At 45.8% G+C, this 12,633-nt stretch overlaps 1 protein-coding gene across 4 annotated transcripts in view; it reads right to left on the reverse strand.

Annotated features, from left to right (window-relative positions):
- The window catches only part of LOC127005116 (anaphase-promoting complex subunit 1-like), a 34,546-nt gene that overhangs the window by 8,383 nt on the left and 13,530 nt on the right, over positions 1-12,633 (reverse strand). For all 4 annotated transcript variants that reach the window (XM_050873716.1, XM_050873687.1, XM_050873699.1 and 1 more), the window contains exons 5-12: positions 12,215-12,371; positions 11,079-11,224; positions 10,185-10,459; positions 7,184-9,920; positions 6,756-7,064; positions 4,155-4,289; positions 2,781-2,954; positions 206-330 (exon numbers count right to left, since the gene is read on the reverse strand). In XM_050873716.1, coding sequence (XP_050729673.1) covers positions 206-330; positions 2,781-2,954; positions 4,155-4,289; positions 6,756-7,064; positions 7,184-9,920; positions 10,185-10,459; positions 11,079-11,224; positions 12,215-12,371 — 4,058 coding nt within the window. The remainder of the gene's footprint in view (positions 1-205; positions 331-2,780; positions 2,955-4,154; positions 4,290-6,755; positions 7,065-7,183; positions 9,921-10,184; positions 10,460-11,078; positions 11,225-12,214; positions 12,372-12,633) is intronic.

Here is a 12,633-nt window from a genome sequence, read left to right on the forward strand (position 1 = left end):
CAACATGGAACGGACTTGACAAATAGACTGTGTGTGCAAAAACAATTCATAAATTTAAAGCCAAATTGGATAATAAGCATTATGGAGATGGGACAGCACGAGCCTAGTACGGTTCTTTTCCTGTATTTCACAACTAGGTAAATACAACTAGGTAAATACACACACACACACACACACACACACACACACACCCGGGACTACCCACCTCTTAGTAAAGTTTGTGAACATGCGCGTGTACTTCCACAGAATCTGGAAGGCTTCGCTGTTGGCAGATCCCGCAAACTTCAGCCCAATGACCATGCAAGAGCCTGCCAAGATATTGTAAAAAGCCTGAAAAGGAAAGGGAAATGTTTTAATATGGAGGAAATTAGGGAAATGTCAGGCTGTCTGTTTAGGGTGTCCCAGGCTTGTATAGGTAGTACATCAAATTAATGATATCAAGTCTAGCACATGCTGCTCTGATTCCTTGTCAAATGAAACAGATTCCACCAAATTTTCATGAAAATTGGGCAATATTTAATGGTCGCGCAAAATGAACATTTTGATAGCTCCTCTAAGATTCGACCCAAATTTCCATCAATATTATCAACAATTACATCACAAGACAACTGAATTTTTATCAATAATGTAACCGATGCATGGGGTTCTGATTTCCCGCAGAAAACAAAGAGCTCCTTCTCTTCTTCCTACTCCAACACCTTCTTCTTGAGTTCCACCTTTGTTTTTTTCGGGACAGCTTTCATGTGGAGGCGGGCAAGCTTCAAGAAGAACTGGGTTTGTCATTTGTCCTTCGTCTGGTGGCCAAAGAAGTGTTGAATGAGGGCTATTTCTCATTCTGCGAGGTCGTTCGTGACCTTCAGGACACCAGCCCGGTTTTTTGTGCACTTGAAACACGAATCCGTGTTCCATGTTTCAGGGCACAGCTCAAGGAAGGTCGGTTGCTGGCCTCCTAGGAGACTTTTGAAGAGCTGCATCGACCGCACTGAGCAGAAGGCTCCTTGAACCATCCCCGTGTTGGCCGCTGTCGTGTTGAATGCCATTCCAATGATGTTGCCCTCCAAGATGCTTTCCCGCACCAGCTTCAAGACGGTTTCCGCAACAGCTTGTCCTGTCCCGTCTGCAGACACAGGAACACCCAGAAGTTCCTCCGTATCCTCCCTGGACACTGCCTTCTCCAATGATCTTCTGTCTGCTAGACTAGGTAACAACTTGCCATCCCAATGCAGGACCAAAGGGACTTCAGGCTTGAAGGAGAGAGACATGACAATCTCTTCGCGGTTCTTGATTGGCCCGGTGGAGCGACAAACGGGACACAATGATATGTTCAATGTCGTGGCCGAGGCTCATTGCAGCAGCGACGTAGGAGGATGTCGCAGCACGGATGGAAAGATTGTCGCGCTCCTAAGCAAGGGTCAGCTCCTTGGTGAGCTTGTTCTCCTGAGGAGGTCGACAGCGTGAAGATTTAGCTGGTGTCAGAGCTTTGAAGTCGTCCTCAGTGTCTTTGTTGGCTGATGAGGATGAAGTAAAAGATTCCCAAGCCACGTCACGATCAAGAGTAGATGACGAAGCAGCCGCGTCCTTCTTTATCTCCTCCATCCTTTGTCTCTTACATTGCTCTTCCTCAGTCGCTCGCTTCAGCTTCTAGTCCACACCAGCCATCGAGCAGCTCTGCCGGTCCTCCCTCTGAGCCTCCAAGAACACCTTGTCTTCCTTGGGGATCTTCGCTTCCATTGCCTTGGAATGCGTGATGTCGAACATGTCTTTGAGGCTGTCTCTGAAGATGCATCTCTTCATTTCTTCCGTCTCTGTCTTCCATGACTTGGATTTTGCCAAGGCGCCGTACTCCAAGTACAGTTTGAGGATTTTCTTCTTCACTCACGACACATCTGACGTCGGAATGTTCACACGTTGCCACACTTCCAAGACTTTCTCAGCGCTAGAAGATGCTGCAGCAAGAAGAAACTCCTTCTGGATCTTATGGTGGAACAAAAACACCTGGAGAACCTCGCTTCTCGAAGGAAGATGATTCCCCGGGAATGACGACGTTGGGGACTTCTCCACTAGCCGTACAACGTCCTTAGATCGTGTTTTACATGCTATTACGTTAGACTTGGGAACAGAAAAGAGACCAGAATACAGTTTTTTGAGAGCTTCGTCTGACTTTTTTTTAAGTAATGCAAGCACCCCTGCACAGCCTCACTCTCTGATGTTGAGCAAAAACTAAATAAAATGCGCGACCAGTAAAAGATGAGAGAGGAAGCTGAAAATCTTCCTGTTTGAGTTTGTCACGACAGGAAACAAGGGCAACATGTGCTGGAGTGTGTCCAATTCACTTCGGTTTCTTGGGACACCCTACGTATCTGTGAACCAGTCCTACTCCTTGTAATCATGTCCCAGTTCTCATTTTATGCACGATATACTCTTAGTTTCAAGTCTGAGTATCTTGTGCTACACTGCCTATGTATTATTGCGAATATAGAAAAAGCATGTACAGAGACTCATGGCCTGTCCAACCACATAGAGAAAATAAGGATGCAAAATGATGATAATAATAATAAGAAGAAAAGTAGAAAAAGATGAAGATGATGAAGAGGGAGGAGGAGGAGGAGAAGAAAAAGGAGAAAAAGAAAAAGGAGGCGGAGGAGGAGGAGGGGAAGAAAAGGAAAAGAAGAAAAAGAAAAAGAAAAAGGAGGGGGACAAGGAGGAGGGGAAGAAAAGGAAAAGAAGAAGAAAAAGAAGAGAAAAGACGAAGAGAAAAAAAAGCAGGATATACCACCAACCTGATGCATGGACTCGTAATCTATGCCTGGGGTGGAATGGTTCCCTCCGCGGTGAACGTGAGTCATGACTGAGGGCGGAACGTGGCTCTCAATCCACTCCGAGCTGGGCACAACCCCGTCCCACATGATGAGCCCGAGAGCCACTGTTCGCAGCAAGAGGAAGTCTGGCCGCACCTGGAGATGCAGAGCAGAAGGGTTTTGTAGGATGTTTGAAGGGTCTATCTATCTATCTATCTATATCTCCGACGCCCTGCTCCCTCACGGAAACTTCCCTCCAGGGGAAGTTTCCATCTCTCCCTGTTCTGGCACTCCCTCTCATCACACTCAATCCTGCTACTTCCAACTCTCTTGCTCCAGTACTCACTCACCCTATTGATCCACTTTATAGGTGACACCCCCTCCCTCAATCCTTCCCTCATATACTCTCTTTACAAATTCATTCTCCACCATTCTTATCACATGTCCAAACCATCTCAACGCACCATGCTTCACCCACTCCACCACTCCACACTCCACTCCTTTCGCTGTCACACCCATACCAAGTCGCCTCTCAGCCATCCAGACCCACATGCATGCCCCCTATACACACTCTTCCCTAATATACGTTTCAAGGTAGAGAGAAACATTGAGATGACAGGAATTGATGACAATTGATAACAGCAGCATTTATGCAGTGCACTGTTCATAATGTTAACTGACAATCCTAATCAATGAACTACACAACTACTTTAAAGCAAGACTCAAAAGAACAGAAACAAATAACAAATGGGTTTGATCTAATAGGTCATTTCACACATTTTCATATTATCAAATTCTTATTTCTATTCTGCATCAATTTTCCTACATTTTCTTCTCTCCAGTGAATGAAAATGAAGTTCTGCTCCATTTTCAAGTTCTCAAAGCTTTTCTTTAGTTTGCACCAAGTTGCATAATCTGTAGAATCCTAAATTCAAAAAGACTAAAAAAAAACAAAAATTTGGGTACTGAACCTATGGGAAAGTGGGTTAAGTGGTTGCACAGCAAAACTTTCTTTCTTTTACAGAAGGAAGCAGCAAAAAAAAAAATAAAAATAAAAGAAATAAAAAAAAAGCCCCAAAACCACTGCCCTATAAAAGAGTGTGAGGATGGGTGGCCAAGAGAGGTCAATTTTGGATGGAGGAGAGCTGTCTTGATACTCTCCTCTTGAACACCTTTTAGTCAATAGAAAAGCTTGATAAAAACACTTGAAAACTTAACAATACACAGTAACTCACTCAGCTGGAGCCCTAAGTCAAGGTAGGAATGCACCATGCATGAAGTATAGGAGGCATCAGTCCATTCTCAAATATCTACCCAATCTATAAATATGGTCAGCCAGAACATAGTAATCCTCACCTGGTCCAGCAGGTACGGAGTGTTGGGTGCAATCATCCACTCGGCAATGGCCTTGTTGTTGCTCCGGAAATAAATCATGCCCAGGGCTAAGGTGGCTCCTGGGGCAGTGACGTCTATGTTGACACAGTCCCCTTCCTGTGGGTGAGACAAAAGCTCCCTGGTGTCATTTATTTTATTTTTTTATTGCTTGGTGTAAGAAGGCATACAAGAAATGGCAGAAGACAAAGGAGGAGGAAGATAGAGAGGTGTTTAAAGAAAAGAAGAAAAAGGCAAGAAAAGAGGTAGTGAAGGCAAAGAAGTAAGCAACAGAAGAGTGGGTGAGGGAGAGAGAAGGGAGAAATTAGAAAAATGAGATGTTTAAAATTGCGAAACAAATGAAGAGAGAGAGAGAGAGCAGATGTAGTTGGGGCAAAGTTTGTAAAAGATGAAGGAGGGAACATCATGGTGGAAAAAGAAAAGATATTGGAAAGATGGAGTAAATATTTCAGTGAACTGTTAAATGAGAAAATGAATATACGATAAATGAAACTGAATAAGTAGAAGACCCACAAGAAAAAATTACGGAAGAGGAAGTAAAAGAAGCACTAAAGGAAATTAAAAATGGTAGAGCAGCAGGACCTACAAGGGTAACAGTAGATTTAATAAAAGCAGCAGGAAAGGAAGGAGAGGTGGAATTGACAAGAGTGTTAAATGATGTATTAAAAAAAGGGAGATACCAGAAGACTAGAAAGGAAGCTACACTATACCCATTTTTAAAGGGAAAGGAGATGCTTTGAAATGTGGTAACTATAGGGGGATAAGGTTACTGGAGCATGGCATGAAGGTATATGAAAAAGTCCTGGAGAAGAGGCTGAGAAGGATAATAAGAATTGATAAATGTCAGTTTGGCTTTTGCCCTGGAAGATCAACAACTGAAGCAATATATACTATGAGAGGGCTTCAGGAAAGGTTTACAGAAAAGAGGAGGAAATTGTATCATGTTTTTGTAGATCCAGAGAAGGCATTTGACAGAGTACCAAGGGAAATTATAAGATGGGCATTGAGAAGGCAAAGAGTACCAGAAAGATTGGTTGAATCGGTGATGGGACTATATGAAGGTACAAAATCGAGAATGAAAACAGTGGTGGGAACATCAGATGAGTTCGAAATTGGAGTGGGGGTTCACCAGGGATCTGCCCTTAGCCTGCTCCTGTTTATAACAGTAATGGAGGAGACAACAAAGGAAGCAAGAGGAGAGGCACCACGGGAGCTGCTGTATGCAGATTACTTGGTAGTAAATGCAGACACAGCTGAAGAAGTGAAAGAAAAGTTTAATAAATGGAAGGAAGGAATGGAGGAGAGAGGTTTGAAATTAATATGTACAAAACAAAGTACATGGTGACTGGAAAAGAAGCAAGAGAAAAGATTAAATCAGGAAAATATCCATGTGGATGCTGTGGGAAGGGAGTAGGTGTAAATTCTGTCTTGTGCACATGTTGCAGGCAGTGGTGCCACCTTAGATGCTCAGGCCTCAGAAATGTAAAAGTGCAGAATTTTACATGCCCAGCTTGTGTAAGTAGACAGCAAGGACAAGAAACTGAGAGGGATGAACTAGAGGTGAATGGAGGAAAGCTGGATGAAGTAGAACATTTCTGTTATTTGGGAGATGTTCTGGACTGTGAGGCGGGAGTGGAGAGGACAGTGGGAGCGAGAGTGGCGGCAGCGTGGTTAAAGTGGAGGGAGGTGGCTATGTGCCAAGCGTGTATTAGATCAGTGATGTTGTATGAAGCAGAAACATGGGCTCTAACTAGAAAATTGATGGAGGTAATGAGAGCAAGTGATCGCAGAATGCTGAGGTATAAGGCAGGGATCAGGTGGCAAGACAGGGTGTCCATTGCAGATATAGCTAACAGATGTGGAGTGAAGGACCTGGAAACAGTGATCAGAAGGGAAAGACTCCTATGGTTTGAACAAATAAAGAGAGCAGGGGAGGATACAGTGCTGGGACTTGTGGAGAGATTAGAGGTAGAAGGAAGACCAGTTGGTAGACCTAGGAAAACGTGGAGTAAGCGTAAACAGGAAGACGTGGCATTGATGGGATTGGATGAACATCAGGCAGAAGACAGAGTAGAATGGAGGAGAGCCATAAAGCATCCAACCGCTCCGGAAGAGTGAAAACGGACGTTAAACGAAATGATTGTGATGATGATTACTAGGGAGGCAGCTCAAGGGTAAAAACAAAAACAGGGACAAAAAGGCCCACTAGATGCTGCTCCAACAAAAGAAAACGGAATGAAAGGCCAGAAGAGAGGTTGATTTCAGAAGGAGAGGTGTCTTGATTCTCTCGACATGAAAGTGTTCAAGTCATAGGAAGGGGAAAACACAGACAAGGGGAGGCGGCTCAACACAACACTACATATACCACTCATGTCGGCCAGCACCAGGATCAGTACACTCAACATTTACAAAACTATTGATTCAAGTTAGTTTACAAATGCAGTTTATGTGTAAGAGCAAACTTATGACTGGAGTCTAAATCATTACTCTTAAACTGACACAACTTACAAGTACAGTCTAGTATTTGTGTAGTGAGGATTTCTAGACAAGACACACACAACTAACCTTGATCTGGTAGCTTGGGCACTTGTATTTATCCCTGTGTATGCCAAACAGGGGCTTTTTGTGTCCTCCTTCAATGTAATGGTAAAGCTCTCCGGCAATGTTTAGGTCAGAGAATCCTGCTGCCTCTCCACCCCTTCCAAACATCACCAGGCCGAGGGCAAGTCCAGCCGCCAAAGAGTAAGACTCCCGATCATTGGAGTTTTCCATTTCGGGGCCGGGAGGGCGACCAATTTCCTGCATCAAGACCTCTGCCATGTGACGATGGGCCGTGTCTTGGTAAACCAGACCAACGCCTATGATGGCAGCAACCTGTGGAAGCAAAATCACATGAGAAGTGTTAAGAATACATCACTTTACCTTCCCATGCAGATACACATGGATGGGGTTCAGTATACCAGCTATGGACGTGCAAAAGAATGCCAACGAACCTGAACCGTATGAGGAACATCTAATTCTGTTGAGGTGGGCGGCAGGAGGCACTCTAGATGCACGCTGAGAAGCTTGGTGGTCTGGATGTCCATTGTTCCTCTCTTGGCCACGGACAAGCCCAGCAGGAGCCCCACACACGTCATTTCTTGGCCCCGCGCTAGGTAGTCATGCATGTTGACGGTCACCAGGTTTCGCAAGTGTCCGGTGAGGCCCAGAGCCATCAGGAAGCCTGCATGTTCTGTTGGGCTGTCCAGGGATCCCTTTGGCTTGTTGTACACTATCCAGGTGGAGTCTATTTCCCCACAGTTGGGTGCAATTTTGAGTCCTGCAGCAACACCATTGTGGAAATGTGGCCACATGTCCATGTTTGGGGGCACCTCAATGTTGGAAAGGTCAATGGTTGTGCCTCTTGGGGGAGCTTTGCCTGAGAGGTTGAGCTTGGGTATTGGAAGGGTTTCTGTGATCACTGGGGCAGAGGTGCAGAGTGTAAACATTCCTCTTCCAATAGGCAGCGCCATAGTCCTAATACAGAGAGCATAAAGATGTCGCTCCTGCTCCTCCAGAAAGTCATGATCGGACACTTCTGGCCGCTGCACAATGTTGATGGTCACGGCTTTTGAGGAACAAAACATGCGGCGAACCTCCGTCACTCGCTGATCTTCCACCCAGCGGAGGGCAAGCATGTCTGTGTCCAGGGTCTCCATGCCGTCTTCATCCTCTTTGGTCAGCTGTGGCGCCTTCTTGACCTCCTGCACCAGATCCTGGTCTCGGTGACACCTCACCTTGATGTTGAAGGGATCCTTCAGCCTCTCGTTATTGCCGTTGTCATTTTTCTCGGCGGTTTCTCTCTGAGCCACAAGGTCTGGTCTGTGTATGAGGTGGTAGGCTGAGGCCGGCCAGTGTTCCGGGGGCCACATGCGACACATGTGCTGACCGTTCATCAACACCAGCGACACTCCTGGTGACAACAGCTGAATGTCCCTGACAGTAAGACCCAATTCATTTGTTAAGAGTACAATTTTTTCATGAATGTTGGGTCTGACATCACTATTTTGGAGACTGCTGACTGGGAGATGAGTCAGAGCAAATGACTTCCGAGTGTTTGGACTGATACAGTTCAAAAATCGCTCTACTGCAATGTCTTGCAAATGGCAATCCGCAGCTGCAACTGAATATAACAACACCAGATTTTTGGTGGTTGTGCAGACATGTGGAATGCAGGGGAAAGGCTTGGGCTCTGCACCCTCCATGATGTCATAGAGGTGAGCCAGCACCTGCGGAGGCTGTCTGCTGACGTAGCCCGGGATAACAAGCTTCTGTGCCTCTGCAAGCGGAACTTGAGGAGGCGGTCCCTGCAGAGGGCAGACTGTTGGGAAGTCTCTCCAGTAATGGTGGAGGTACTGTGAGGCTCTCAGGTCTGCAGCCAGCTGGTCCAGGCAGGGAACAAGGAGGTTACAGAATTCCCAGTGCAAGGAGTTTAACTTGAAATCTTCATAGACAAGGTGAAGGGCAAAGTGTATTGCTGGCAGGTACACAAAGAGAGGTGCATTAACATTAACGGTCCCTTTGTTCCCTTCCTGCTGCTTCTGCACCACGCCCACCTTCTGCAGCCCCAGCATTTCACTGAGGCTGTTCCCGGCAGCAGCATGTAGAGGGGAGGACAGGATGTACTCCCAGTCGTTGTCGGAACCACTTTCTGCAGCTCGAAATTTCTTTGATGCCACTAAAGGACTGCAAGAATCTGCACTTTCCACGGGGCAGGTCAGGGCAAGCTTGTCCGTATCATAGCCGATCATGGACAGCATCATCATGGAAAACAGCGTCCATTCACCCTGTGGGGAAAAATCATCTGACCCCGGAGCGTTCTTTGTTGCATACCACTTGTTGATCAACTGGAGTGCTGCGTCTGGTGGTAAGATGAACTTGAGGGCAGCGAGGGAATACTTCACAAGCGGCGATGATGTCATTTCTGGGAGGGTTATTCTGTAGAGGTTTCCATTGGCATGTTCAAGAGTTATGCGACTGTCAGTTGAGTCTCTGAGAGCGACAATGGCACAGGAGAGCGGCAGACCGGGATCCTCGCTGAAGGACTCTACGTGCATCTTCTCCGACACCACCGGCGACAGCCCAACGTCGAACTTGGCATCAGCAGACGATGGCGGGCGGCTGGACGTGAGCAGACTAGACCTTCGGAGAGGCGTGGCGACGGGACTTTGAAGGTGCGACGATATATTGAGGGAGGAGAAATCCCTGAACAAGGATGAATTAAATGTGGGCAGCCCACTGATGTTGATGCGACTGACCTGGACAGTTCCCGTGTAAAGCAGCAAACTGTTACTGCTGTCCACGACTATCATCATCTTCAGGGTTTTCAGTGGGTAAGCATCTTTGGCGGGTATGGAGGAAATGGAGCCGAAAACCAAGCTTGATTGATCATTCGAAAAGTCGTACTTGATGCAGCGCAAAATTCCCGCCTGTGACAGCATGAGGCACAGGTACTTCTGCTCCACATGGTCCTCCGTCAGGAAGGCTCGGGTGGCTCGGGCGAGGGAGTGGTCGGTCCAGAGGTGATCCAGGCAGATGTCCGGCACAAGAGGCTCTGGTTCGGAGAGCGTTTCGTTGAAGGACGTCAGGTGCGAGGTGCGTGGGGTGCGGTGGCCTGGGGAGCGACAGGGGGAGGGACTCATGGCTAGACGAAGGTGCTGTCCACCAAACACTGATGGGGACTGGGTTCGACTGCAAGATTGGAAAACTTATTTATCATCTTCGACATTATATTTCACACATACACACACAAAATATCAGGTTGGGGAGGGTCAGAATGATTATATGATGGGGAATGCGTTTGACTGCAATATTGGGAAACTCATTTATCATCTTTGACATTATATTTCACTCACACACACACACACAAAAATATAGGTTGGGGAGGGACATCATTATTTTACGAGAAGGTTAATTTGCTCGGCTAAGTAACCCCAAGAGCAGAGACAAACCTACCCGAGTGTTGCCATGTGACTCCTTGCCGTCTGAGATTGCTGTAGCTTTGGTGCGATCATCGGCGTGGGAAACAATGTCCTGGTGCGTGGCGTGGTGGGCGTGTGCGAGGGTCCCTGGCCGCTGGGTGAGGTAATGTTGGTGTGGCTCTGGGACAGGGAGTGAGTGTGAGAGCAGGAGTGCAGCTGTGCGTAGGAGCCAGCACTGGAGAGCAGGGTTGTGATGGGGGTGTTGTTCAGGCTGGGCTGGACTCCGCTCTGGAAGACGAGGTTGTTTTCCTGCGACGAGGGAAAAAACACTCATGAGAAGAGGGTAAACAGCTGTGAAATGGCACCACACTGCATGTTCTTTTTGTATTCTTCTCCTTTGCTTACTGTGACTGTCTCTTTTATTACTTATTATATCCATGTCTGCTAATTGAAGGGACTCTGTATGGGACTATAGCAATTTTTTTTGTTTTCCTTGCTGCCTTTTCATGGATCACAATACTACTACTACTACTACTACTACCACCACCACTAATAATAATAATAATAATAATAATAATAATAATAATAATAATAATAATAATAATAACTGCATACACTGCTGTCCAAACCCTGACGTTGCAGAAAAGAATATCATTGCTTACTCCAAACCATCTCGCACAGCCTTTCATGATCGGAGTGAACAAACAGTTGGCTTTCAGGGCAATAAACTAATCATACAAATATTTGCTAAGAAGTAAACTCCATATTTTCAAATGTCCAAGATTCATCTAAAGCCTAATTTTGTAAGTAGAGGAAGAAGACAACGATGAAGTGTCTCAAGTCAGAAAATGAAGTTCGGAACTGACATGTATATTACAGATTAATTGTAAAGCTACCGACACAAGCACAAGGGTGGCATTATAATCACCTCTGTCTTGGCCCGGCGTATCTTCCATATGGTGTGGCTGTTGTTGACCGAGTTGAAGAGGATGCAGATGGACGGGTCTTGGGACATGAAGACGGCCTGCTGCGCTAAATCACTCATGTAGGTGGGACGGTCTGACCCGCTGTAGCCTGTAGCATGAAACAATGTATTATTAAACATTTTGTCGCCCAGGCACAAACAAGTGACATGGCTTTTGGAGGAGTTGTGGGCCTTTCCAGGGATAGTTTTATGACCCTTTTGGTAGTTTGATAAGCCTTCTGTACCATGAACTCTTAAGCGACACTTATGAGAATGCATTGTACCTCTTTTTTGTCCTTTAGAAATAAGTGATGTGAGAGTTGGCAGTGTCTAAACATACCAGCCATTGACCTCACTAGCAGTGGTTGTAAGATCTTAAATATTAAAGCTATGGGAAACACGGTCATAGTACGAGCTGAAAATAAGTGATGTGAGAGTTGGCAGTGTCTAAACATACTGACCACTGATCTAACTAGCAGTGGTTATAAGATCTAAAATATTAAAGCTATGGGAAACACATCCAAAGTACAAGAGCCGATATCAACCCCAGCATATATAACAGAGAAATCACACACCTTCAGCTGACTGGCACAAAAATTTAGTGTTGTACATGAAAGCCACACAGGCCCAAAGATGAAGTAAATTAAGAAAGCATGAAGTGGCTGTCTCAACCTTTCCCTTCCCTCATAATAAAAACCTCCACTCCATGGCTGCCAGTGTGCCAAGACTTCTCCATGTGCAGAAGGAAAAATGTGGTATACAAAAATGAGTAAGGAGAAAAATAAGGAAAAACATGGCAGAATAAACTGAAAAGGAAGAGAAGGGAAGATGTGGGAAATGAGACCAAAAAAAGAGGCAACAGCTCAAGGGCAACAAAGGAAGATAAAACAAAAAAGAAGCCCGGTAATCGCTGTTCATATAGAAGGAAACAGATGGAGTGGCCAGAAGAGAGGTCAGTTTCGGATGGAGAGGAGAGGTGTCTTGATGTGTGTAAAACTACCCATATAAATCTGTATGGTCTGTGGCTGCTGACTTATAATTATCCTTACATTATAGTACTTCTTAGTTCTTACTACTTATATCATTCACTCAAGTCTTACCTGTTCTATAGAGCAGTGGATTGATTTCGTCCAGCGGGTGGAGCAAACTATAAAAGGTCGGGAGGCTTTCCACTTCATTTTTCTGGGCGGCAATCTCTGAGGCCGTCACTTGCCGCTCCAGCAGGATCCCGTACTTGATTGGCCACACTTTCCTCACCTGGCAGAAAACACAACTTAAATTATTATCATTATTATACGACACAAAGCAGGTAGAGAGGAGGAGGAGTGTGGACCCTAATAGCTTCCTGGTCAATAGCCTCCAAACACCCACGAAACAATGAAGTAAGTGACCCAGCATAAAACACTCGGTCATATTATCAAACATTTCGGCGCCCAAGCTCGCACGATTGACAAGGCTTTCGCAGGAGTTGTGGGCCTTTCCTGGGGTAGTGTCATGACCCTGGTAGTAGTCTGACTCT

Source organism: Eriocheir sinensis, chromosome 3, assembly GCF_024679095.1.
Source record: "Eriocheir sinensis breed Jianghai 21 chromosome 3, ASM2467909v1, whole genome shotgun sequence".
Taxonomy (NCBI): Eukaryota; Metazoa; Arthropoda; class Malacostraca; order Decapoda; family Varunidae; genus Eriocheir; species Eriocheir sinensis.